This window comes from Gavia stellata, chromosome 29 (assembly GCF_030936135.1).
Source record: "Gavia stellata isolate bGavSte3 chromosome 29, bGavSte3.hap2, whole genome shotgun sequence".
Classification (NCBI taxonomy): domain Eukaryota; kingdom Metazoa; phylum Chordata; class Aves; order Gaviiformes; family Gaviidae; genus Gavia; species Gavia stellata.
Genome location: NC_082622.1, coordinates 3,573,087 through 3,600,165, shown reverse-complemented (window position 1 = coordinate 3,600,165; position 27,079 = coordinate 3,573,087). Strand labels below are relative to the sequence as shown.

At 39.3% G+C, this 27,079-nt stretch overlaps 1 protein-coding gene across 1 annotated transcript; it reads left to right on the top strand.

The window, feature by feature from the left end:
- Positions 1 to 10: 10 nt before the first annotated feature.
- Positions 11 to 27,079, top strand: MYOM3 (myomesin 3). Its single transcript, XM_009806896.2, has 36 exons — positions 11 to 117; positions 270 to 344; positions 1,026 to 1,185; positions 1,436 to 1,593; positions 2,935 to 3,030; positions 3,690 to 3,778; positions 6,757 to 6,801; positions 7,014 to 7,154; positions 8,140 to 8,301; positions 8,585 to 8,726; positions 8,819 to 9,018; positions 9,313 to 9,366; positions 9,689 to 9,816; positions 10,444 to 10,627; positions 11,512 to 11,686; positions 12,309 to 12,430; positions 13,109 to 13,296; positions 13,460 to 13,586; positions 14,070 to 14,248; positions 14,325 to 14,439; positions 14,709 to 14,865; positions 15,268 to 15,377; positions 15,867 to 15,911; positions 16,041 to 16,177; positions 17,805 to 17,949; positions 19,206 to 19,265; positions 20,264 to 20,331; positions 20,622 to 20,732; positions 21,808 to 21,895; positions 22,989 to 23,027; positions 23,561 to 23,666; positions 24,587 to 24,750; positions 25,393 to 25,429; positions 25,546 to 25,568; positions 25,659 to 25,714; positions 26,816 to 27,079. The coding sequence occupies exons 1-36, from the start codon at positions 11 to 13 to the stop codon at positions 27,077 to 27,079; spliced, it is 4,257 nt and encodes a 1,418-aa protein (XP_009805198.1).

Here is a 27,079-nt window from a genome sequence, read left to right as displayed (position 1 = left end):
ACTTCCCAGCATGGGAACCCGAACCTTCTTCCACCACAGAGAGGAGGAGCAAAAGGAGGAGAGGCAACAGAGCTTGCAAATGACCTCCACAACTAGAAAGAAAAAGTTCAAAACCAGGTAAGCCACAGAGTTAAGGACAGGCTGAGTAAATCAGGTCCAAACAGGACTTCCTACGCTTGGTACTGAGCATTCACAGATTTGCTGAATTTTGAATTTATGAAATTATGGAACTTTGTCTGGGTTCTTTTATGTGTGTCTGCCTCTGGAAGCGAGGAAGAAGAGACTTTCAGCCTTTCAGAGTTATCGATAGCAGCTGCCCTCGCCTTGACCTCCGAAATACCACAGTAAGTCAGAAATCATTGTAACTCAAATACAACCATTGTATACAATATCACCTTTGTATATAGGGGTCACAGGTTCCAACTCATTTCATTGGAAGCAAAAAGAGCAGGTTCAATCGTTCTCCCTTTAAAAAGGAAAACATCAGCCCCCAACTAAAATGCAGGAAACAAAACTGTATCGCCTTGGTACCTGTCATAATGAGTAATATTGCCCTCCTCACAAGCAAGGGCTTAAGAGAAACCAGATTTCATAGAAATAAATGGAAAATACAGTCAGATTAATAAATTAATAGTAACAGACGGTACTCCCCCTCTTTCCTAGAAAATCTTGGCAATGATCCTGCTGTCCATCCTTCTGTGATGGCTGAACAACCTAAGTAGTTAGCAACATCCCTCCTCCCCTTAATCCTTCTCCCAGTTCCCTGCCCGGGATTAAAAGTGGTCAAATAGTGGGTGCCCTTCTTGTGCCATTAAAGTATTATCTCTCATGGTAGTACTGCTGGTTCCTATGAGGATAATTGCCTGACATTCATACCTATACTGCATGCAAGCTGATGTTTCTGTCCTTAACACTTATTCTGATTTAACCAATAATATGTGCTACAAAACAACAACAAAAAAGACCAAAACACAATAAAAAGCATTATCCTAACTTCTGCTGGCTTTTATCATCCTGTGTTCCAGGGATTACAAGCTAAGAAGAGAAGCTGCCATCCTAGAGCTAGAACAGAGGGGGCAAAAAAGAATTCGGTTTGGGAATGACATGGAAAAGTTGGAAAAGGAGGTTATTCGAAACTGCAGACTGCTGCGTGTGAGAGCTGACCGGAAGGCCCTTCGGAGGAAGGTCAGATCAGACATCTCTACTGGTAGCAGAAATGCCAACAGGATTAAAATTGCCAAGACTAACTAGCATTCTGGAGAGGATACTAAACCTAATCAGGTGTTAGGACAACCACAAAACCATTAGAAATAAGGACAAGGCCTTATACACCTGCCACTGAAGCATTATCACACATGTCCCTTTTGTAAAAGAATTTGTGTAGTCAGAACATAATCCCTTTCTATTGCCTTTATTTAGTCTATCCTTGTCACAGGCTGTAGAAAAGGCACGTGTGGAGAAGGAATACATTGAGCTGCGTTCAGGGCGACCACCTATGTTCTGGATCCCCCTCAGAGTACATGCCGTCTGGGAGAGGATGGAAGTGAAGCTGGCATGTACAGTCCTGGCTTCCCCACCGCCGCAGGTTACTTGGTACGTCGGTTGAGAGCAATGACTCATGCTGTCCATGTGGCTAACAGCCTGTGTGTGTTTCAGGAAGCAACCAGAGGAGTAACATCTGTGTCCTGCTAGAAAGAAGGAAGGGAGAGCTTCAGAAATCACAGAAAATGCTTGCAATTCTCCAGTTCCACTGTTAGGACCAGTAAAGACATGAAGTATTCAGTGGGCCATGGAAGCAGTGGACAGTCCTACGGGGCTCCTTCTGGGATAGGACTGACACTCATGTAGATTTCCCTGCTTCCTTTGGTGCTGTCCTCCGTCCTGCAGGCAAATTTGGGATTTAAGGCTCAGAAACCAGAATCTCCTGCCAGCACTAAATCACTGCACACACACACACCCCATCAAGGCTTGGCTACCTCGGATACCATGCAAGTTTTAGCATTAAACTGCTATTGCTTCTACAATTTGTAAAATACGAACCAACTCTTTCATTTACTCAGCTTTGCGTATTTACCAAACCACAGGAGAGGAAGTGGTAATGTACTGGCCCTGACATTTTACCGTTAATAACATTAATAGCACAGAATCACAGAATCACCAAGGTTGGAAAAGACCTGTAAGATCATCAAGTCCAACCATCAACAACAAAAAAAAAACCACCAAAAAACCACCACACACTGCCATGCCCATTAAGCCATGTCCCGCAATGCCACGTCCACACGTTCCTTGAACAATTTACTGTTTACTGCATTTTACAGCATTTACTGTTAATAACAGAGGGATGGAAATAAATGAAAGATCACCTCAAAAAACAATTTGCAAAGTGTACTTTGATCAGTTTGTTAAAGTGATTGACCATTCCTCCCATGGAAGGTTTGAAGTATGCAAACATTTGGATTACTAATGACTTCGTAGGCAGCTAACTCTGCCACTGTCAGAGCTCTTGATGTCCTGTGTCCTTCCAGAACAACCTCTTTGAATTATTCAAAGAGCAAAGAGAATATGAACCTCCCACAGATTCCCAGTGAACACAAAGAAGCAAGAGACATCTGCTCGAACTCCCTCACACAACCTGCAAAGCAGGGAGAGTAAACTGAGGAGGAAGCAACAAGCCAACGCTAAGCTGCCCGTAGGCAGTCTGCAAGCCATCCTAGGGAAGGAGCATACACAGGACTATGGGAGGGGATCTAGGTTAGCGGCAAGGCTGTTTTGGATTGATGTGGGAGACCTGTAAAAGAGGGAATTGTGTCTACTCCTCTTTTCTGTTGTGCCTCTGTTGTGTTTGACATAGTTAATTTTAAAATAAAGCATTAATTTTACCAGTCAATTTCTCCATCCTTTCCTAAGCAGCATGTTTCCCTTGTGTTCAACCAGGTATAAAAATGGAGTCCGTATTGATCCTCACCTAGCCCCAGCAGGAAAATACAAGATAAAAAACAAGTTTGGTATGCTGACCCTCCACATCAGCAGGTAATGTATGTGCTCTTGTCTGAGTTGGTTTTTTCAGTTGAGTTAAGACCTGCTCTCCTGAAACTCCCAGTGTGTGTATGCCAGACAAAAAAAGAGAATTATTCTGGAATCTGACCCTGCTTGACTTCTTTACTGTGTTGTGTCTGAGCTAAACCTTTGCCATTAGGAAGCAATCTCAGCAGCAGATCATGAGCTTTAAAAAATCTTTAAAAAAAAATTTAAAGCCTTATTTATTTTTGTTCCTCTTTTTAGGCATGGCCAAAATTTCTGATTCAGGGTAAGGCCATGCACATTAAGAGCACTTCACAAGCAGACATAACAATGTGATTTAGGATGGATCAACGTAATCAGAATGACAATGGTTAAAGTCTGTGAATTATATATGTGATAAAGATACATGCATCTCTTTAGGGGAACCAAGTGTCCCACAGGCCTTTTGCTTATTCATTACTTGAACTGTTTTGCTTCTGGGTATCAAGAGAAAAAAATTATCACTAAGTATAAGAAATCCTTGTAATCGAAAGGTAAAGCCGCTTCTTGATGAAAAGCAAATATCTACTTCTAACTTCTGGGATTAAAGGGGAACCCCTTTGAATTTGTCCTGTGAAGTACGAACAATAACTAAAAGCTAAAAAGGAGGGGAAATGTTTTTTTTCCAGATGCTCCATGGAGGATTCTGCTGAATATAGTGTTGAAGTTAAGAATCAATATGGCGAGGCTTATTCATTTGCTACAGTGCTTGTCAGGAGTAAGTAGAAAATGTTCCTTTGGTTTTAAATTTTCAAATTCTTTAGATTCTTCAGAATATTTTCAATGCTATACATTATATCATAGGAACATACAAGCACTTTGGAAAAACAGAGAAAGAAGTGAGCACTCTTTTAATAGGAGAGGAGAATTTCTCTCAGTTAGTAGTTAGGAGAAAGCACAACTGGCTAAAATAATCCTTAGCTAGCACTAACTGATACGTATATGGCTGATATAACAGCTTCTCTTTCTCAGTCACTTCTGGACGCAGGCAAAATCTTTCAGATTCCATACGGACACAGCTGTCTTTCCACTGTGCTAAAATTGTACTAAATTTAGGTACTTATTTCTTTTGGACTGATATGAAACAGCCATACAGGCTTAGAAAGAGTCTGCTGCATTTTAAAGATAAGCAAGAAATTGGTTAACAAGTACTGTGGCTTTCAAAGGGATCTCTCAGTGCAATATTGCATAGAATACCGTATTTCTCTCTCAAATCAGTAACTACCAAGAGCAAATACAAGATTTTCTCCTTTGATCTGTGCTGTTCTTAAAATAACTGGCGTAGACTCCGTAGATACACATTCTGCACAAGCCAAATCCAGACATATGGTGAAGGAAGTAAACTACCAGTACTTAAAAAGGGAAATTACATCAAGCTTTAAGAAATACGCAGTGCAGTCTCATAGAATCATAGTTTAGCTGTTCACATTTCATATACATGTATATATAAAATAACAATTTTGTCATAAAAAGCCTGAACAGAATAGACCTACAGAACTGCAGACAACTAAACGCTTCAGTGGGACTGACAGAGTCCAGGGAGTAATTCAAATGGTAACAGATGAATAGGAAGGGAACAGGTTTGCTTTGGACATGAAGAGATGGGTTTCTTCGACTGATTGAATTGCAAAGCCAGCTTGAACTATTTTTTCAGACAGAAGGAGTCTTCTTTGGTTTAGATAGTAGATTTATTGTTAGCGCTTTAATATATTCTTGGCTCTGTCATGGGTTATGCTAGTATCATCCTTATTCTTTGCATGCCATATTTTGATCACATCTGAATACCATTTGGGGATACATACGTGTACAGAAGAATGAGACTCCAGAATTGTAATAGGAATGTATTGTTTATGGTATCTTTCAGATCCTTTAATTAAACAATGTCAAAATTCAGCGTATCTGGAAAGATGCAGCACACACCAATTCTAAAGGGACATGTATAATAGCCCAGAAAACCTTCATTTGCAAGCCTTCCCACATTCCTAAATTCCCCTTACCCTATTGCAGAAATACAGAAAAAGTTACCGGGTGTGCAATGCTTCTCTTCTATAAAGGGTCTTATAGTATGTCCAGAACTCAGGAACTGGGCCTTTGCCATAAAGCAGAACCAGCTGTCTGAAAAAAAAATCCATGGCAATAATCACATACTCCTCCCAATTCCCGTCAGAATCTTTAGGATCAGAGCAGGCATGATGACAGAATAAGGGCCGTGGTCTACCACAGAAAACCTTGGATGGGATTGCTCTCTTCACCTCTAAGTGCCTGATTAAACTGTCCTTCATCAGGCCTCATCAGCATTTCGAACAGCTTGCAAACATTGTTCCTTGTGATTGTGGGTGACAGGCCCACACTGTTCCTTCTCCCTTGACCCTGTCTAATGCCATCCCAGTAACATGATTCTTCCTTTTGCTATTTGCATTTAACATTCTGAAAATAGAGACTACACCAAGGCCTTAATCCTGCCTCCACTGGAAACATTCCTCGTCCCCCAGGCAGGCCGATGGCATCTCTTCTCCTGGCCCCACGCTGTCTGGAATGCCCTTGATGCCAGAGGAGGGTCTCTGGGATCCATGGCTCCTACAGCAGAAGTTCATTTTCCCTAAAGACATCACTGAGGGTCTCACAGGACCTGGGATGAGGCTGCGCTTTACCTCTCGTGCTTTGTATTTCTTTCTTCTTCAGCTGTTAACACTCAGTCCTCATCTTTTGCTTATGAGTGAGCTCGGCTACTGCCAAGCATAATTCATTGAAAAAATAGGCATTATTTTATGTGCATTTCTTGCAGCTTATAAAGATAAGAAAGGAAAATATCTCAATTTCATCCTGTGTTAGGTGCATCAGTTCTTAGATTTCAGCTCAAAATAATTTCATTTTGTGCTGTGATGCCAGTAGTTCTTACAGGCTAGATCAGGTGAAGCAGGCCAGCATTCACATATGATGCCTCCAAAGAACCATGGCTGTTGAAAGAAGTGATTTGGTAGGGGACGCACTTCCCTCAGCTCCAGGAGTTACCTCAGTGTCTCAGGACAGATATCCTTTCTTTTGGTTAAAGCTTGAGGTCCCAGTCACTAGTAGTCTTCAAGAATCCCACATCATCCTCTGGGAATGCTGCTTAAACCCAGAGGTTTGGCCAAATTCCACTTTCAGTAATGTTTATGACACCAACACTTTTCTCTCTCCTTTTCCATGCTCTGTGTGTCAATGAGTAGCTGTCATGCTCTGTCTCCAAACAGGGGAAAAACTGAAGCATTTCAGTTACGGGTGATCCTAGATTGTCGCGCTTCTAATTTGGACAGTACCATATTGGTAGACTCATAGGACAAAAGTTGTAGTTCCCTGTACGTGTGCTTTTATTCAGCATAACTTTCCTAGAGCAGCTTAAAAAGACAGAAGCCAAACTGAAAAAAAAACCTCCTTAGCTAAGAGAAACTGTGTGCACATGAGCATTTAAAGCAGTATTACTTGTACTAGTATAGTCAAATGAACAATTTCCTATGCAGATGCATCCTCAGTTCTTTGTGAAGGTCATCAGCTGTCAAATGAATTAATGTTTTACCACATGATGACACTTTGAAGGTTCACATTAAGAGCTGGTTTGAGGGAAAAACATAGTTTGCGGAGTATCATTGTGTGTTTTTGAGGGGAAGAAAACACTGGGATGAGATTTGCTAAATGTATTTTCTTCTCGTCTTATAGAGTATTACGGAAAGGAGTCAGGATTTGATTCAGAAATATACAGAAGTGAGTAAATGACTGTTATTATTATTCCTTTTATTTTTATAGCCTGAAGCAATTTGATTCTCTTTGTTCTGAGCTATAGCTTTTCCTATTAGCCTGACTGCATGTGAAAAGTGCAAGGCTCAGGCACCACTCTAAATATATGATAATAAAAATAATACAAGGAGGAAGGCTCTGGGAAGTCCATCATGCTGACTTTTTATCTTATTTCATAGGATCCCTTATGGCCAGAGAGGCAGATTTTGCTTTTCCACTGAAACCCTTATTTTCAAGAGAAAAGGAGCCTTTCACCCTCTCCTGTTACTTCTCTTCTGATTTACTTGAACACCAACGAGACATTGCCTGGTTCAGAGATGGTTTGTATGCAACAGCGAAGTTCATATACCTATACTTATATAAATATACCATTTGAATTCATAGCTGTTATCTAATGTTCACAGAAGAGAATTAGAATTCAGGATTCTTGAGCTGATCTCAGCTCTTCTCAAGCTACAGATGTTATTATTTTATTTGTATGTGTTCCTCATTTGTAAAAGGATGACAGCACTAAAATGTTTTGGAGGTAATGACTTACTTCTGCTCTTAAGAATAGTTTAATGCCTTAGTGCTATACAATGAAAGTGCCAAATGTTTGAAAAGCCAGTGGTTCTCTAGTGAAAAAACCTTTTGGATATTCTATGTTCTTCTGCTGGCAATCAAGGATGTCGATCTTAGCCAAACTGGTAATCTTTCTGTGCTATTAAGTTTTGAAAAGCAGAAGCAACGCAGTAAGACTGTTCTTGCCATTCCAGCGCTTCTTCCAGAATCAGCTGTGAAAATAGCTGGGCCTATTGAGTTTTAGTGATTTGAGGATTTGGCTAGAGTTTGTATCTCAGATTTGATAAAAATACACAAAATGCACAGTATCTGCCATTCCGCTTTCTTGGGTTTGAGCACCACTCAGACACAAGATCCTGCATGCTGAGCAGTAATGTATCCTCAGTTAGAGCTAGCATAATATTTGGCAGACTTCAGAGCATCCAGTTACCTGGTGTGAACAGTACCTTTGACTCACTAACTCATCTGAAGCCACATTTTATTACTCTGTTTCGCTTGGACTGCAAGCTCTTCAGGACAAGGACCACAGTTTTTGCTCTGCATTTGTGTACAAAGGGAACAGAGAAGCATAGCAACAAAGCAGGATCAGAGTCCACGACTGTAACTCGGAGGCATAATAATAGTATCAGGAGCATCTTACAGATCCCTCATCTTGCTCTGTGTATTTTTTTGCATTTGGAAATATGCTACTCCTGACTCAACCAGTTCAGGTGGAGTTCCTTTACCCCTTCTCATGCTTCACAGGTGAGTTGCTGCAGAACTCTGAATGTCGGGAACTAAAGTACCAAGAGTGGGAGGCTTCTCTGACGGTGTCATGTGCTTACAAAGAAGATGAAGGATTCTACACTATCCGTGTCCCCTCACTGGATGGATATAAAGAGCAGACCACTTATGTGTTTGTTAGAGGTATAAGCAGGATTCTATCCTACTTAGAACAAAAGCTCCTTTCCTAATACCTTGGCATAAAGTATTTTACAACCTCACACACAAGAAAATGTCTCCCAATTTTGTGCATGGATACAATTATCAAAATGTTCAAATCTTATTTTCAGTAGCGATTTAGGTATTAGAAAATACGACTTGTATTACTGGGATGTAGGCCCTTAGACACTTAAAATTAAGCTATTGAATGAAAATTTTGGTACAGAGAAGAAAAAAACCTAACCATTATCACTTGGTGTTTCTATAGATGCTGCAGCAGAAACAGCTGGTGCACCTGGATCCCCACTCAATGTGAAATGCCATGATGTAAATAAAGACTGCTTGATTCTTTCTTGGGTAGCACCCAGTGACAATGGAGGAAGTCCTATCCTGGGATACTATATAGAAAGGTCTGTATGTTAATCATCTTTGACCAAAAAAAGTCCAGGATCATGTTGCGGAAAAACCACGAAAGAACTCCATGGGCTATGTTTAATTTCAGGTGTGTTGCTGGGTCAGAGGATTGGGTCCCATGCAACGACAAGCCTGTGAAAACCTGCAGATACCCTGTCTTGGGCCTTGCTGAAGGACAGACATACCAGTTCCGAGTAAAGACGGTCAATAAAAAGGGCGTCAGTCATCCTTCAAAAACCAGTGATCCAGTTACAACATATGACCCCAGCAAGGACAAGAGAGTGACAGGTTTGTACTAAAACCAGGAAAATTTTCTCCTTAAGTACGAAGTGAGGCCCCAGGTGTAACTGAATGCAGTTTGTCCGGGTTCTCCCCATTCTCACAAATATCACTGCCACATACTGCCATGCTGTGCCTTTGCTGAACCCGCCTTAGTACTATTCTGAACAGAAAAAGATCAAAATACCAGTTACGACATTTCATTGTATGTATAATGAAATGTATATAATTATGCATGTAATGAAATTATACGCTTCAAGCATCTTCTCTTAGTGGATAACATTGCCCTGTTTGACATTACAGTTATTCCATATGACGAAGGCAGGACGATAGAAATTTTCAAGGATGACCTGGAAGGTAAGTTCAAATTTATACTGAGCCATTCTCTCAGAGAGGAATGATTGTTCTACAACAATGAGATCTGTAATAACATCTGGAGAAAACACACTTAGAAAAATATATGGTGAAACATTGTGAGCTGCACAAGGATCAGAAACTATCTTAAACAACACAGCCTTTTATAATAATCTTGGTTTGCCTCTATGTCCCCAAAGGGTTTAAGTCCTCTCCTTTATATTGAAGAATCTTACTTAATAGTGGGAAAACATAATCCATTGTAAAAGAATTTTTTTTCCTGCCACATTATAACTAAAGCATAGCCTGTTCTGACTTCCCATAGGACATATTAAAATTCCCTTGCCACCCACCAATGTTCATGCAAGTGAGGTCAGAGAAGATTATGTGGCTTTGACGTGGGATGAACCAGATCCAAGAGGCAGAGAGCCACTGAATTATTATGTGGAAAAGGTAAGAAAATAGCATCACGTAGAAGAGAAATTGCAGAACAGCATCATTTATTTCTCAGATGGTCTATAGCACAGGCAAAGCTATTCACTGTGTTGCTAAATGGAGAACCACAGCCTCAAAAATGGCTTGCTCAGGCTCTCTCCTGCTCCACAGTTTACTTGGGCTATGATCCTGATTCTTGACACCAACTCAAGCAGTAATGATTAACAAAGATTAAACAAGTAAGTTTTACACCACAGAACAGTAGCAGAGTTTTACTAAAGAAGACTGTTCCTGCCCTATGGGCCCTTAAGTGTGGAAAAACTGTGAAGAACTGCACAATAGTTCACTTTCCTGTTCCCCACTAATATTTTGCTAGTTAATTAGTATCTTCTACCAATCTCCTTTCATACATACTCATTTCCCACCTGCTGTACCATTTCTGCTGCAAAGGGGCCCTCTGTTGCCAAGGAAGAAAAGTTTGGGTATATCAACAAGAAATGGATCATTTATGGTTTTGGTTTGGTTTCTTATTTGTTTTTTTTTTTTTAAACTAGTTTTCTGTAAAGATCAGCTTTGTTATTGCTCAGGAGGGTTTTAAGCTTGAGTTACAACGCGAGTTGTAAATCATCACCTTTGTCGTTACAGTCGATTGTAGGCAGCAACTCCTGGCAAATGGTTAATCTGGATATGCCAGTTAATTCCCCAAGATTTGCACTCTTTGATCTTGTTAAAGGAAAATCATACTGTTTCCGCGTGCGATCTGTTAACAAGTATGGAATCAGTGAACCATCCCTGCCCACTGAGCCTGTAACTGCTGGAGCAAAACTGGGTAATTATTTCATTAATGTGCTCTACATTAACAATATGGAAAAGCAGATGTACTATGAAAGTAACGTGTGGGTTCCCCTGCCACCCCTTTCCTTTAAAGTTCATGGTATATGATTACACAGCAGTTGCTTTGATATCAGGAAATCTCTTAAAGCCTTAAATCCTTGTTTAATTACTTTGCAGTTGGTCAATGCAGTGTAAATCTAACCAAGCAATGATGGGGGAATTACATTTAATAAAATAAGAAACAGTTGAAGCCTGTGTTTAATCCAAGTATGCTTCCAGCACTGTGTAAGAGAGTGGTTACACAGACTGGTTTTGGAAGGAATGACAGGCCTGCTGAAGCAGCCTGTTTCTGGGGGCTTCAGACATAACAGCAGTCTTCACAGGGCTGATTTGTTTTGTTTTCTTCCTGGACTGAGCTGACAGGAGTAAGAGATGCAAAGGCTCGTACGCATGTTTCCCTTATGCAGAAAGATGAACACTCACTCTTTATTTTTTTATATTCTCCCATATTAAAACTGTCCTAGTGTTCATTCATACTGACCTTTTTTCTCAAGAGTGAAGCAGGTCCCATTCTGTAGTGGAGTCACATGAGAGTTACTATATGAGTCTCGTTTCTCCTCTACTTCAGAGAAGGTTAATTAGGTCTAAGTGCAGAAATCAATGGGCTGTAAGGGAGAGGAATATGAGATATGGCAAACCCAAACATAAAAAATACAGGCTGTAGACTGGGACAATGTCCATGGTATTTTGCTCTAATTTGAAAATTGTGCTCCAAAAAAGGTGAATTAATCAAACAGGCCAACTCACTTACAATATTTTTTTTAATACATAAATGTTAAAACCCTGTATTTTTCTCTGGTTTGTTTTTTTTTTTTTTAGCTACTCTGCCTCCACCATCTCAGGTTTTAGCTTTCAGAGACACCAAGACATCTGTTGTTTTGCAATGGGATAAGTTAAAAGATGGTCGGGAGCCTCTTGGCTACTACATATATTGTCGGGAGACTGGAACAGAAGAATGGCAAACTGTCAATAATAAGCCTGTGACGTGTAATGAGTGAGTTCAGCTATTAAAACGCACTGAAAGAAGACAGGGTGCCAACTTAGATTGTTCTGTTTATCGCTGGAGTCACATTTCAGATAAAAAAAGAACTTCCTTCTCTGCACACACACAGGCATGCATGCACACAAACACCATGTCCTCTTTTAAAATTAAGTATTGCTCAAAGTCTCACTTTTACATCCAAAGCCAGACTGACAGTGAAGTCTGTGTATATATACCTTCATAGACTCTGGATCTGCAGAAGGTAGATAGACCTTGTGGCACCAGCAGAACCAGTCCATTTCTTTGCTTGCTTTCCAGTAGAGTAAGTTGGTGTCACTCATACATAGGATTTAGAATACCTCTCTAGCTGTGGGGGTCACATGTCAAGCAGAAAAAGTCCATTAAAAAGTCCTATTTATTCCACTGACAATGCCAGCCAGCAGTGTGACACCTCTCTATCTGATCTATACTTACTGTCTGATTTATTGGTAGCCATTTTACATGACACAGTGCACTTTAATTTGTAATGGCAAATAATGATTTTGTAAGTAACAATGCCTCATTAAAATGTATTGCTATCTGTTCAAAAGACTGTTTAACAGTCAAACAAAAACATATTAATTTGCTCTCCTAGATTTACTGTTCCTGGGCTGCAGCCTGGAAAAGAATATGTCTTTTGTGTGAAATCTGTCAGTGAGGCAGGACTAAGTGAAAGCTCACCAGAAACAGATCCTATCATTGTAAGGCCAGCTATTGGTAAGTAGTAACATATACATGCACGTAACACACAAAAATTAAATCCCTCAAAAATGTATCTATCATGCATAGCTATTATTATATGTAGTGGTAATAACGTTTAGCAGATAAGCAAAGCAAAACAACAGGGAACTGATTTTCTTGTACCCTGCAGCTTCTGTCATCAATTACACTTGTCAAAGGTGGACAGAGTTAATTAGCATTTTGACTTAGCAGCGTGTTACATTTGCAGTATTAATTTGGCACTGGTACAAGTGACCATTTTAAGCGCTCAATTATGCTGGTATCTTGAAATCAGCATTGTGAATTTCTCCAGGGCAATTACAAAATCCTATCAACCACATTAGCCAGTATCTAACCCTCCATCTTTTCCATTTTATCGACCCACTGGGTCCATCTTTTTCGTCAGACAAACCGTAAAGCAACATGCAAGAAACATCCTGAGATGCATCCGTGACTTTTGCTGTGACTTCCAAATAAGAATCTGGTCATTTTCAAATACTTTTACACTGCAGAAGTGGTATTAGGGGGCCTTAACCAAACAGATTCACATCTGGTATGAGCATACAGAGATTTCCTCAGCCCAGTTCATCCGATACCTACAGCTCTTTTCCTGATCCCTAGATCCCAGACCTGCACTAAACAGTACCCTGTTTTCTCTCTCCTCTTGCTGCACAGCTTGTCCATCAGCACCACATGGGTTTGTTCTTCTAAATTGTGGGAAGGCTGACATGACCATCAGCTGGAAACCCCCGAAGCGCAAGGGAGGAACAAAGATTCTGGGTTATTTCCTAGATCAGCATGATACATCTGAACTAGATTGGCATGAAGTTAATATTCATCCAATTCCTCAACGAGTTTACACGGTATTAATTTCAGATATAATACTGTCCTTCTTTAAGCACAGTGGGAACCATAGCTATAACAAGGGTTGAGCTGTTTTCTAGTCTAGAACTCTCCTCCTACCCTCACAAGACCACAACCATGCAGGGCTGTACTAATAATCTGTTTGCATTTCTGAACCCAAAGGTCAGCAACCTTGAGGAAGGTCACCTGTACGAATTCCGTGCCTGTGCAGTGAACATGGCTGGTGTTGGGGAAGTATCTGAACCCAGTGACTTGTTCAGATGTGAGGAATGGATCATGCCAGAACCAGGTATCTCTCATGTAAAAACAACAGCCAGAAAAATATTACCAGATAAACTAGTTATCTCCTCACTCTTCTGTGAATCCAAGGGACTTCTGAAAACTATAGGTCTGTATAAAGGTGGCTCGCAGTACAGAAAAGCACACAAACACTTCTAGGGAAGTTCCAATTACAGACGTAGGCTATTATTTCTGCATTACACAGATACAGCACCCAGGTATTTTTAATCATGTTTCCAGAGAATGAAGAATCTAGATCTAATATCTTAACGTCTTTGTACATTACACCAAAACAAATAACATTAAACTAGCTGATGCATGCTTTTTTCTAGAACCTACCCCTACAGTTAATTAGCATAGAAAGCATCTCCTGTGGACCCACTATTCACTTCTTATCTTAAAACTCTCTGCTTTCTGATCTCAAACTCAAACAAAGTGCACCCAGTTGCATTTTTTACTGTTACTGTTTGACAGCCTACCCTTCTTTGAACAGGCCCTCCTTATGATGTAAAGTGCACTGAAGTGAGAGACTCATCCCTGAAGCTACACTGGGAAGCACCATTGTACATAGGAGCAGGTCCGGTTACAGGGTATTATGTAGACATGTGTGAAGAAGGGTCAGAGGAATGGAAACAAATAAATAAGCAGTTCATAGCCACCACCCACATGAAGGTCTGTATATGCACTTAGTATCCAAGTGTTGCTTCTCATTTAGTCTTACGTTAATTCCTGTCATTGTTTCCTGCAGGTTTCAGATTTGGAGACAGGGAAATGCTATATTTTCCAAGTAAGAGCACTGAACAAAGCTGGAATTGGACCCCCTTCACTCCCCTCGGATCCTGTGGTGGCCAAAACCAAACCTGGTATGAAACCAAAAGTGATGAGACTGTGCAAGTCTGTATATACTATAATGATTCTGGTAAAAAACTGCTTTATGAAACATTAGCTACATGTTTCATAGCAAGAAAGAACCGCACTCAAAGTAAAGATTAGCAAATCAAACCAACGAAATGAATTTACTCTAACTGTACACTCTGGCTTTGTTTGTTTGTTTGTTTTGAGTTAGATGTCCAGAAGCTAAGCCCTGATCTGTTTTGGTGAGGAACGTTTTGTGGGTTTTTTGCTCATACAGGCACAAATGAAATTGAACTTGGGGTTGATGAAGAGGGTTTCATTTATATGGCTTTTGAAGCTCCTGAAAAGAATGACTCCTCTGAATTTATCTGGTCAAAGGACTATGAAGGACCACCAGATGCTGACAGAGTTCAGACTGAAGAGAAAGACAATAAGTGAGTATATAATGCACACTGAGAAAATGAATTGTGGACTGTCAAATAAAGAACACATTAAACACTGAGAAAAATGTGAAGACAAATATTTCCCTCTCCTTCCAATATTCAGCTAAAACACATATACACTATTTTCTGCAAATCTCTTCTACAAATCTCTGTCCCTGATTCTCAGCTCTGGTGTCCGTGAAATGGGCCCTTCCGTGCAATCTTCAGGTCACAAAAGGGAATCATCAGCCATCACATTGCTAATGTTTTTGCCTCGCTCCTCAGTGTCACATATAAATGACAATGAGTGCTATGTTTGATGTTCCGGGTGTATCAAATGTATCGCATTCTGTTACAGAAGGCATACTTTTTGATGAAAATACAATTTTTATTATTATTATTTTTATTTCTAAGATCTAAGCTTATACTGAAAGACCCATCAGAAAAGGATCTCGGTATATATTCAGTGGAGGTTACGGATGTAGATGACGATATCTCTGCCAGCTGCACTTTAACGAAAGAAGGTAAAAACTAGTAACTGACAAGAATAAAATTCTAATGTGCTATAACTTTCTAATATTAGATGTTTAGAGGAAAGCTTCTCATAGAGGAATAGTTAAGTGACAATGATAGTGGCATCATTAGAAAGATGTTTCCCATTCCTTGAAGGCTCAAGGGCAGTTTCTTTTACAGCCCCCTAAGAAAAGATTCCATGCTCCTGGAAGGTCATTTTTCCATTACAGTTCAGATTTCACACACAGCTACACTATCACAGTGATTTAAAACTTCTTTAACATGCTTCTTGAATTGATACAACCAGCATTTTATTCAGACATAACTAAGAATTATCTTCATAACCTTTTCTAGTTCTCCCCGCTATCGAATGTTTTGTACTTATTATCTTCTTCTTGACATAAATAAAGCTCATTAACAAATTAAATTAAATTAATAGAATGAATTTGTTTTGGCCTAGTTGTACTAATCTAAATGACTTGTTATTCTTTGCATTTCAGATCTGGACAAGTTACTGAAACGTAGCCATGAAATCAGGAACCCATGTAAGTTGAACCAGTAAGAAGCCACTACCATATATAAACTCTGAAAGGGGAACCCTGGCATAACCCTGGCTGAGCCAAATTCTGTGGTTTGCCTATGAATTCCCCTCCATGGTTCTCTCTGTTTTCCAGTGATCAAGCTGATATCTGGATGGAACATTGATGTTCTGGAGAAAGGAGAAGTGCGGCTGTGGTTGGAGGTTGAAAAGCTGTCCCCAAATGCCGAGCTGCATTTAATCTTCAATGACAAGGAGCTTACAAGTACTCCAGTATGTTTTGGTTTGGTTTGGTTTTAGTTCTGACTTACTTTCCCCTTGCTGAACAGGGAGACAGAGCAAATGGGTACATTGCCAGTTTCTAAATTCCCGTCAGATATTTTTAGGTGTGTTTTTGGAATACTCTAGGGCTTCGTTTTCCACTGTGCATAAACAGAAAGCCAACTGTCTGATTCTCAAGCTGTCCAGTCCTAGTATCAAGGAAGGTTGCAGCATTGATGCTGTAAGTTCAAGACAGTGTAATATTCCTCTGTGCTACGGCCACCAAAACCTTCAGTGGTAACACTCAGAGAACGTCCCCTCCATATCCAGCTTTCCTGTTACCCTCCCAGCTCCTGAGAGGCTGCCGCTGACAATCTTGCTGCAGCAGAGACTTCCCTTTTATAAGGGAATTTTTTGACAACAAACCTCACCTATGTGTAATTCATCTGATACTACAAATGCACCTGTGCAGGACAGACAGCTTTGTCTTGAATGAACAAACTTGACTCATTTCAGTGAATGCTAGAGAAATACCATCTCTCACAATGAGACAGGGTATTTTTCTTCTGCTTTACCAAGCAAAACTGCAAGATTTCCACCCTAGCTCTTTGAACTGAATACGGATAAATCTCACGGATTCTAAGAGCAGATGAAAGTGATTTATTTCTCAGAGGCACTGGAAATAACACTGCCTCGTGTGTTACAGTGCACTCCAACCTTCTGATACATTTAAAAGAATGCTCTAGCCTCTTCCTTGTCTTCCCCTATCAAGTTAATATTATAACATTTAAAAAGTGTTTGGAATGACAGGACCAGAGGGGAGAACAGTTGAGAATGAAGAACAATATAAATCATTCGCCTGTCAGTTAAATGCAGTGTAGCAATGCCAAGATAACAAAAAGAACAGATATAACAAAGGGATAGGACTAGGCCAAAGAACTTCAGAGCTGTTATTGCGATGTTGGGGTTTTTTAGAGCAATGTGTAGCAAATTTATTGAAGGCTTTGTCTATTCTAAGAACTGTCTTTTCTGCACCGGAGAACTGACAAGGTTATGCACGATTATGAAGTATTTGTCAAGCTCTTTGTAATGATAATATTTGCTTAGAGCAAACAAGGCTGTAAGGCATGATGATGATATTTATGTTTAAGTGCCTGGCAGGTTTCAGGGTGTATGTATAAAAGGTTCAGTAGTGCTTGCATCATGTCAAGAGGGTGGCAATATTACTCATCATTGCCCAAATATGCAATTACATGCCACAGATGTGTAATTAAGTGCAACGCTTCTATTATACTGAAAATCATACAGATTCCGGTCAGCTGAAAAGCCTGTAATATCCAACAAGAAAGAACGTATTGTGTTATGTGGTTTTAACAGAAACTTTATCCTAGAGAAAAGTTCTGCTGTAAGCAATTCTACTATACCTACATACATAAACAAATAATAGATGAATCCCAGAATACAGACTATCAGAGTGCATTGGCGTTATTACTCCTGTAAGTTGAGGGAAGTATATAAGGATACATATATAAAAGGACTCTAATGTCTGAGTAGAAGATGCTGTGCCAAGATCTGACCTTGGAACAGTTCTGCTGTGGAAAAGCTATTCAGTTTATCATATTTCCTTTGTTTTACACAGACACATAAAATAAACTTTGTCAAAGGAAAAGGTCTCGTAGAACTGATAATCCAGAATTTCTGTGGTGATGATAAAGGGATGTACACAGCCCAGCTGCAAGATGGAAAAGCAAAAAATCAATTCACCCTAGTCCTTGTGGATGAATGTAAGTGGAAATTCAGGATCAAATATAGACTGCCATGCTCAGTGGAAAGTTTTCTAGGCACTTAAGACCCCAAAGTATTTCCAACGGTTATAATGGCACACTGGGAATGGGGAGAACAAATATTTATGGTAGCACACATTTAAAGTCCAGGAATCATGGAAGAAATTATCCGACTTTCTCCTTAACATAAACTGAAGCTCTTGGTCTTGTAAATAGGGTCCTTGATGATAAAAGTGGTCTGCTAAAGCAAAATATCCAGTGGAATGATTAGTTATTTTTTTCAAATGTTTTACATATTATCTTGCTAGAGCAGACTGTCTGTGTCTTGGCAGTAAACTGTATGAAGTGTTATTACATGTACTCATTTATCTCAGAGGATCAGGTTGAAAATTCAGTGTATTTAACAGCTGGTTAATTGCATTAAACTGAATGCAATAAAGAAATCAGTGTCAACTGTACTCGAGGACAAGTCCAAGCAACAAAGAAAGCTGAACATGAAACATACAGGGTCCTTGTATATGTTAGTACAGACAGCCTTTTTTAATTAATTAAAAACAGAAAGTAACAAGATTCTCATTCAAATACTTCCCCATAGAGTGTCTATCTCTATTTTCAGTTCTTGCAAACAATTTGCTTTCAAGTGACCTTCTAAAGCTTTCAAACTTTTTGAATGGAAAGTGTCTATAAAATGTCAAGTCTACTTGACTCCCCTTACAACCGGTGGAGAGAAACAGGCAGCTTTACAAAGTGATTCAGCACATGCTAAGTTCAGGATATAAAAGAAGTTTGATGAATTGTGCTCTAAAAGTGCCCATTTTTCTTTACTGACAATGAAGGAAGTAGAGATAACTGAAGTTACATGTGGTTGTCTAAAATAGAGGTAATTCTATGCTCTCTGCCTTCTTCTGTGTTTCTTACTTTTTAAACACTTTGATTTCAGGGTTTCTAGCCTACCTTTTTGTATGGTCAAAACTCCTATTTCATTTCCTATATTCATAAAGGTCAGGTCTTCAAAGACTCTTTTGTTTCAATGAAAATAAATATTAGGTTCTGAGCAACCAGTACAATGAAAGAATGATGGTACTAATCTGTTCAGGGTTCTCAGTGAGGACCAGAGGTAACTCATGCACTAGAGAAGCCTTATAAACAAATATCACAGCTCTAATGATAACACCTTTCATGATCAGACATTTCTGAAGTATAACACTGAGAAATATTGGAAGGTTTGTTGACTTCGACCATTGCTGTTCTCACAGGTTTTGCTAAAGTTGCAGAGGAGGCTGATGCAAAACGGAGAGAATGGAAGAAAAAGCAGGGTAAGACAAGCTGAAGGTTAATGACTTGTCAGAACTATGCCAACAGGATAGCAAAACCTGAGCAAAGCTATTTCCCTGAGTGCTCTAAATATTTTTCTTTATCATCTTCTTTAAGTGTATTATTTAAGCTGATTAATACACTAAGATAAGATTGCTTATTTTAAGATACTCTGCCCTGCTCTTAAAAATCAAAATAATTTATTTAAATAGTCTTTGCCATGCTAGCCACAATCCTCAGTATAGATCTTCTCTGCATCAGTGCTGTAACACTTAAGATTTCTGAATTCTGAAAATTGTCCAATCTGAATATATACCATGTAATTAAGATCCACTCACTTTCCTTGTAGAAAACAGGGTTCTCTAGATAAGTTTAAAAAGAACCATGCATTCCACTTTCATTTTACCCCTCATCTTATATTTATGAATAAGGAAGTTTATAAAACAATTTCAGAGAAAAAATACTACAATTGGAAAGGTGATCCCTTTCTAGTGGGGATAAAAATATTCACTTAATACCAACTGTGATAGATACCACACTAGACTATAGGTCCAGCCTTCTGTCTTCAGAGATGCTTAGTGTACGATGGAAGTGTATATAAAGTCATCTGTCTCCCAGTTTACCCTTCCAGAATCAGGAAGAAAATCAGAAAGTATATGGCTTTTCTTTTCTATTGCAATTCACCTGGGAAGTATCTGTCAAAACTCCTACACTGACTTGATGCAAAGTACAGTCATAAAGGACTGGTTAGGCAGCATCATTAACTACATTCTGAGATAGGATTCCTCAACAAAGATACGTTACCTAAGGACATTACAAAACCATCAATAATTACATGCTCTAAACTGTGGTGCTTGCTTACTGCATGCAAAACTCAGTAGCGTGAAGCATTCCCTACAGACCGCACTGCTGGGATTCACCACTAGATGGAGGCATTTCTGTAGGTAACACTTGAGAGCTGTGGAAATGCATGGCAAAAGACATTTATTTTCTTTTATAGGTCCACATTTTATAGAGAATTTGAAATGGAAGGTTACTGAGAACTGTGAAGTACTCCTTACCTGCAAGGTACATACAGCTATGTGATGCAACTGCACAGTCTGAATTCCTTTAGCGTTAAATTTTACATGTGAATTTTAAGGGAAGATTATGAACAGTGCTCATCCAAATGCCTATTTGCAGACCAGTGAAAGTCAAGAGATAGTATGTCTTGGACAGAAATTTTAATAAAGAAGGAAGTTTCTAATATTCTGCAGCAATCCTCTAATGCTAGTGATATTTCATATTAGAAGGGCATCAAGGCATTCAGAAATAAAATGCATTTGGGACCCTGACTTCTAAATGTTGACTTCAAACAGGCAACAAACCTGAGAAAGGATACCAGCTTCCAGTGGTTCTTCAATAAGAAAGCACAAGCAGGTGGTGTGTTTGATCCACAGACCGGAATAGGAACTCTTCGTATTAAAAAGGTGAAAAACACAAAGCAAATCAGAGGCTTTGGTGCTCACATGAAAATGCAAAAAATATGGATTGGTCTTACTAACATTCAATGTGTGTTTTGGGTAGTGCCCACTAAATGAAAGAAACTGAACAAATGCTGAGAAAAGCACAAAAGAAGAAACAATTTAACATTATAGTCAAGATAGATCTGAATTAGAAATAAGATGGTTTTAACAGCGAGTGGCTGTTAAAAGTTTAACATGTCCTGAGTGGCAAAAAAGAAAAGTGTGGGCTTTTCAAGTTTTCTGATCAGCACTGGTTGCCTGTTCTGGAAATGAACTTTAGTAACAAAAAAAAAGTTACTGAGCTCATTACAGAAGTAACTGAAATTTTATGGCTTGACCTATAGAGAAGGCCAGACAAGCTGATATAATGCCCCTTGTAATCTTAACTCTGCCTCAGAGAAGATACAGCTGAAGAAAGGGAGCTTGATGGTGCAGTCAGTTTTAATGCAATCTCTGCATGGCTAATTTGAATCTTGTTTGGGTTTGATTTTTTCATCTTAATTTCAAACAGCTGAATCACCTATAGAAAACAAGTAGATAAATGTATGTGAACAGGAATGCCTGCTCACACAAGTCTGAGGACCAGCAGGAACACTGCAGGCTGGAAGTCAAGAGCATTGGCAAAGCAACGTGAGGAAAATTTATGGAGCAGTGGGCATTCATCATCGCTGAGTCCCAGACCTACCTGTACCTTACACCACTAAGGGCATGTAGTGGTACAGGGTGACTGAGGGCAAAAGCTGAGATACTGACTCCCCGTAACTGACAATGTATCAGTTCCTAATGAACCAGGGCCTGTGCTAACCTTTCAGAGGAGGTTCTGGGGCGAATTGCCTTTTTTTCCCCTCCTTTCTGATGTGTCCATCCAAATTCATAGGGAGGGAAGAAGAAAGTCTCAGCTTTTCCCCTTTTTCCAAATCCTGCCCTATTTCAATGATATGTGAAATTTCTGTTGGGGCTGTGGGGGTGTGTGTGTGTTTGGTTTCAGGTTTTGGTTTTTTTAAAATAAATATTACATATGTACATATGTATTTGCTAGATAACCAAAGCAGATGAGGGCCAATACAAAGCACTTGTTTCAGATGACCGAGGAGAGGACTACACCCAACTTGATCTCACAAAAGGAGGTAAGAGAACCTTGTATCAGGCAATAATACACATTCATACCCCTGCCTGGGATTAATTTTGGATTTAAAATCAAATTTCGTAACTTTCTACCACATTGTTAATTACCATAGTACCTACATGCTTTTATAGGGATTAAAACCTGCATAAGAAGTTACTGGTCAAATTTAAAGAGTTTCCTGATCTACTATAGCACGCATGTATATATACGTGTATAAAAAAATGCTGATCATTTTAAAAATCACAAGTATTTATTGTGCAATTGGAATCCTAAAATGCACTATGTAAACAGTCTCTTAGTCTGCAAGAGTTATACAGAGCCCAATGAACAGAATAAAAGTCTCCTTCATATCTGATCTCAGGGGTTTTTTTTGCACCTATCCATACTGTACTTCATTTGATAATCCACAGACAACTTTTCACTCCTGGAAGTCCAGCCAGTCCTCCAAAGCATCAGGAAAACAAACTTCCATTTCCACTCTGCATCCCCCACCAGTGAAAATAATTCTAGGCTGAATTACAATGTCAGAAGTTGTTAAAGACAACATCAAGTGGAAAAACAATTATCTGTTACTGCAGATTCCTGCTTCACTTTTCAGTGTTCTGAATATGCTCTGGAAATAGAAAAATAAATATGCAGTTCTGACATTCTAATGTCATTTACATATATAGTCATTTATCAAGCTATGACCGCACTATAAATTCTGTCAAGCACCACAGTTAAAAGCTCAGTAATGTTTCAGTCACTTCAACTCAGCATCAACCAGAAGATTCTGCTTCCCAAGATTAAATCCTACCCTGACATCTGGAATCTATCATTTAAACCTGATAGATAAATCTGCTTTCTGTGAGGCGGTCTGTTGCACACGTTGAGTGCTAAGGAAGATAGAAGCATCTAAATTTAGTAAGAAATGCCCAGCATCTAAAAATAAATGAGTCAGTGGCAAAAACTCCATTCCAAGTTAGATTTGCATCAGAAAAAGACAACGAATAGCTACTAAATAGAATACATTCTAAACATAATGAAATTAAGTCGGTAGATCAGATGTGATTTGCTAAATACTTACAGACACTTAAATCTTTATGTCTTCGCAGCCTTTGAAGACCTTCTCAAGGAGCTGTGTAGGATCAGTGGTATGTCATTTTCTCATCAGCTGACACAGTAATAATAGAAGGGGAGAAAGGTGGGGTGCCACAATCAGAGCAAACTGCTCAGGAGCTGTCCCTGGGTTTGGATCAAGTACAATACCACCCATTTACTATTCCTTTAGTGTTAGAAGCACCTTCACACTGTCAAGGAGGATGGTAAGTAAATAAACCCAGGGACATAAAAACCTCCGCACTTACAAATTAATTCCGTGACCTTTACGTGCCGGCAGCCGGCTCCTTGTCACATCACTTGCTGTGTGAATTTAGCCAAGTTGTACTATTTCTATCCAAGAGATGTGTATTCCAGACCCAGGTCTCTAGAAGAGATGCTGACATTATTCTACCAACTGCTAAAAGATCCAGGGTCTTCAAGAGGTAGAATACCATCCAGGTTTCAGCTAGCCACACTCTCCAGAGAGAAATGTTAATAGGTTGCTTGGGATTTTGTTTGCGTAACATGTAAAATTGTGCATCCTTGAACGTCCTCCTCAATTTCAGTCTTTCAATTATACTATTAGCTCTTTCTGCTACACCTCTGAAACTTCAGCCTACTGAAGAAGGCATCAAAATCTACACAGATGTGAAGTACTACACAGACTACATGAAAACAACTTGGTATCACAAGTAAGTCCCAAAAGATATTTGCAAGGCTTCTGGAGTACTGTTGCTTATAATTGTTTATCATCAAAATTAAACATGTTGGGCCTGAACCTGCAGCTTTTTAAGGCAATGGTAGATTAAGGAACGTGTGGACGAGGCATTGTGGGACATGGTTTAATGGGCATAGTGGTGTTTGTTGATTGATGGTTGGACTTGATGATCTTACAGGTCTTTTCCAACCTTAGTGATTCTGTGATTCTGTGATTTGTCTGAGTAAGGGCTGAAAACCCCGTTTCACTCTGGATCCTGAAGCATGTCTGGGAATTCCCAAATAAGCAGTCATGTTGTTTTTATCTTAGCACTACAGAAATATTTATAAGTGATCATCTTTACTGGAATAATGATGCATTTAAGGTTCTGCTCAGTTACAGCCACCTTAGTTACAGACAGGAAAAGAAGTTATTGGGTTTTTCAAATTCTTTATTTCTACTACTTTGTACTTCTCTAAACCACTCTATTCCCCCACTGTGAACAACAAATATTCCCAAACACTAGCTAATTTAGCCTCAATATGTCTTCATAAATAGAGAAATGGTGTTTTATTAGCTACCACCTACACAAATATATAAGGAGGCCAATTTTTAATAATGTTTAAGGGCTAAATGATTACAAATATTCAACATCTAAATCCTACTTAATCTCCTAAATAAGAACTAAGAGGTTTTTTGTAGAGTTTGTAGAGCTTTGGCAAACTGACTAAAAGCACAGCTAGATGCCTCATGAGATTTTCAAAAGTGACTGAGTACATAACTTTCCATGAAATTAACAGTGAGGTCCTGACTCCCACTCTCTTATTCTAACCAGTATAGGTCTAAAAAAAGTTAGTGCTCTAATTTATACAGCTCTACTAAATACTATTGAAATTACATCATTTGTTTACTTAGGGAGAAACAACTGGAAAGCCGTGACAGACAGAAAGCTGGGAGCACAATGAATCAGATCTGGCTTCACATACTGAACCCAACAGATGCAGATAAGGGAAAATACACCCTGGAGTTATTTGATGGGAACAGCTCTCACAGACTGTCAACTGACTTGTCTGGACAAGGTAAGCTGAGTCAAACAATACCGTCATAGGAATGAGATATACCTAAGCTGCTTTCCAAGACTCCTTCAAATCATGGGCAGCGATTCCCCTCTCCCTTATTTGAGCTGGAGCTGCAGTTCCATGACAACACGCTATGAAATTGGGTTAAGAAGGCCAGTGAAGTGCCCATAGAAGTCAGAGGAAACACAGGGAGAGGAGAAGTGCACAGCAGAAAGGACTGAAGCCTTCAGGGAGCCTTGCTGCCATAGCATAAGGCACTCCTGGAGAAAGGCTGAGTGGGAGGGCAGCTGCTCCCGGCATGTGTCCGATTCCTCCATAGGCCAACAGAGCTTACAGGTGGCATCTTGGAAAAGAGAATGTGGCTTCAGGTTTACAAAGACTTTTCCAAACTGTTCAAAGTTGGTGGGTTTTTCCCCTCCTCTGGACTTCTCTTTGGAAAGGGAGTACTAGATCCCACTTATTTCAGTAGTATAGAAATAGATTCATATTTCCTTAAGGCAGATACAGATACTGCCTAGATGATAACTATACATATCTATGTGCACAAATACCTGTAATTCCAACATTGATGCATTATGTTAAATCTACTAAGTCACATGAAATAAACAGCAACTTTCCTTAAAACTTTTTCATTCCTTGCAGCCTTTGAAGATGCCCTAGCTGAGCACAGAAGGCTAAAGTAAGTTCCTGCCTAAATATTTTCGCAGCTAAATCTATTTTGAGTGTCATATCCTGTATTGAGAATACAATGCCTAATAAATAAAACCACTACAATTTTATCTCTCTTACTTTCAGGGAAGCAGCAGTAGCAGAAAAATGTAAGTAAATTAATTTCCTTCCTTCTGCAAAACCAAGCCAAATGGTACACTGATAAGTAAAACTAAAAGGTCATATTTCTTCATTCTCAGGTCGTGCCAGAGTTGTTCAAGGTCTGCCAGATGTTGCCACCATCATGGAGGACAAGGTAATATTGCGTAACTCTTCGTATACTTGGCCCTTGCACAGACATAGAATAACAACGGATGGGGAGAAAACTACTTGTTTTCCCCTCCTGTATGTTCCCAGGAGCTTTTCTGAACTACTGCAATTGCTGAAGGTGTGAAGCAGTACCCTCCACAGTACTTGTATCAGCCCCCTATATTGTTGATAGTGCCTCCAAACACGCACGTGCTTCTGCACATATAGGTGTTCTTTGCGACACAGAACCTCTTTCTTGCAGGTTTCGGATGTTACTGCTTCCTAGGTCTGTTTCACAGCCAGATCCTTTCTGTTTGTCTTCCCATTTCATAGGATTAGACTAAAGCCTTTAAGTGCTGGACCTGATTTTCCCAGCGTATCAACTTGCTGCTTACATTTCTGAGTCACATTCCCCTTTACTGGTACACAGGCAGAATAAAAATCCTGTAAAGTAATTGCAAATTCTCCATACGCCTATTTAAGTATCACTTTACACCATAAGAAAGCTATAAAAAGACAGCAGCACAAATATGAGTCAGGCCCAGTGAATTCAGTCAGGTTAATCCTGATTATACTGGAGGATATCAGGAAAAGGAGTGGACAGTCCTGGAATCTCACGTACTGAAAATCTAAGAGAATTTCCGAAGTGTTTAAAATGCCTACTGTCAGTTCTGACATTTTATTACCGAGATTGTGAAAGCGACCCCAAAGTCATTAATGTAAGAACTTTCTAGTTCCATAGCAGCTGCAAGAAACACCAATAAAATTTAATTAAGGACACCATTTGCTTGGAGCCACTAACTAGACAACTAATTCAATGCAACTGTAAAGCAACAACTTTTAAAATAATAATTTTAAATAACAGTCACCATTCAGGAATCATCACTCTCACTGTGTAAAACAAAGACCTGAGAGAAAAGTGTATGTTACTTGATGAATACAACAGAGTCAATCAGTTTATATCAGATTGGAACAAAGAGGTTATAGATAAGCAACTCTTGCGGATTTTTACTGATGTTGATATTTATTTTTCTTAATTTCTCATCAACTGAATTTCCTTGCTCATTTATATCTTCATAATCTGTTTCTGCTATCTGTTTTACAATAGACCCTGTGTTTAACTTGCTGTGTATCTGGAGATCCTTACCCAGAAATCACTTGGTTCAAAAACGAGAAGGTTATCGTCTTTAAAGATCGTTACAAAATGGATGTGAAGGGAACAGTTGTCACAATTACCATAGAGAAAGTCTGCAATGAAGACACAGGAAAATACAGCATCTATGTAAAGAATAAGTATGGTTCTGAAACAGGGCAGGTTACTATCAGTGTCTATAAGCATGGAGAGATACCAATAGGAATGGAAGAAGAGTAA

Coding starts and splice junctions, on each gene's coding strand:
- MYOM3 (XM_009806896.2), top strand. CDS start 11: ATGGGAACCCGAACCTTCTTCCACCACAGAGAGGAGGAGCAAAAGGAG. Junction 8,302..8,584: donor CACTTATGTGTTTGTTAGAG/GTATAAGCAGGA, acceptor GTGTTTCTATAG/ATGCTGCAGCAGAAACAGCT. Junction 17,950..19,205: donor CCTAGTCCTTGTGGATGAAT/GTAAGTGGAAAT, acceptor CTGTTCTCACAG/GTTTTGCTAAAGTTGCAGAG.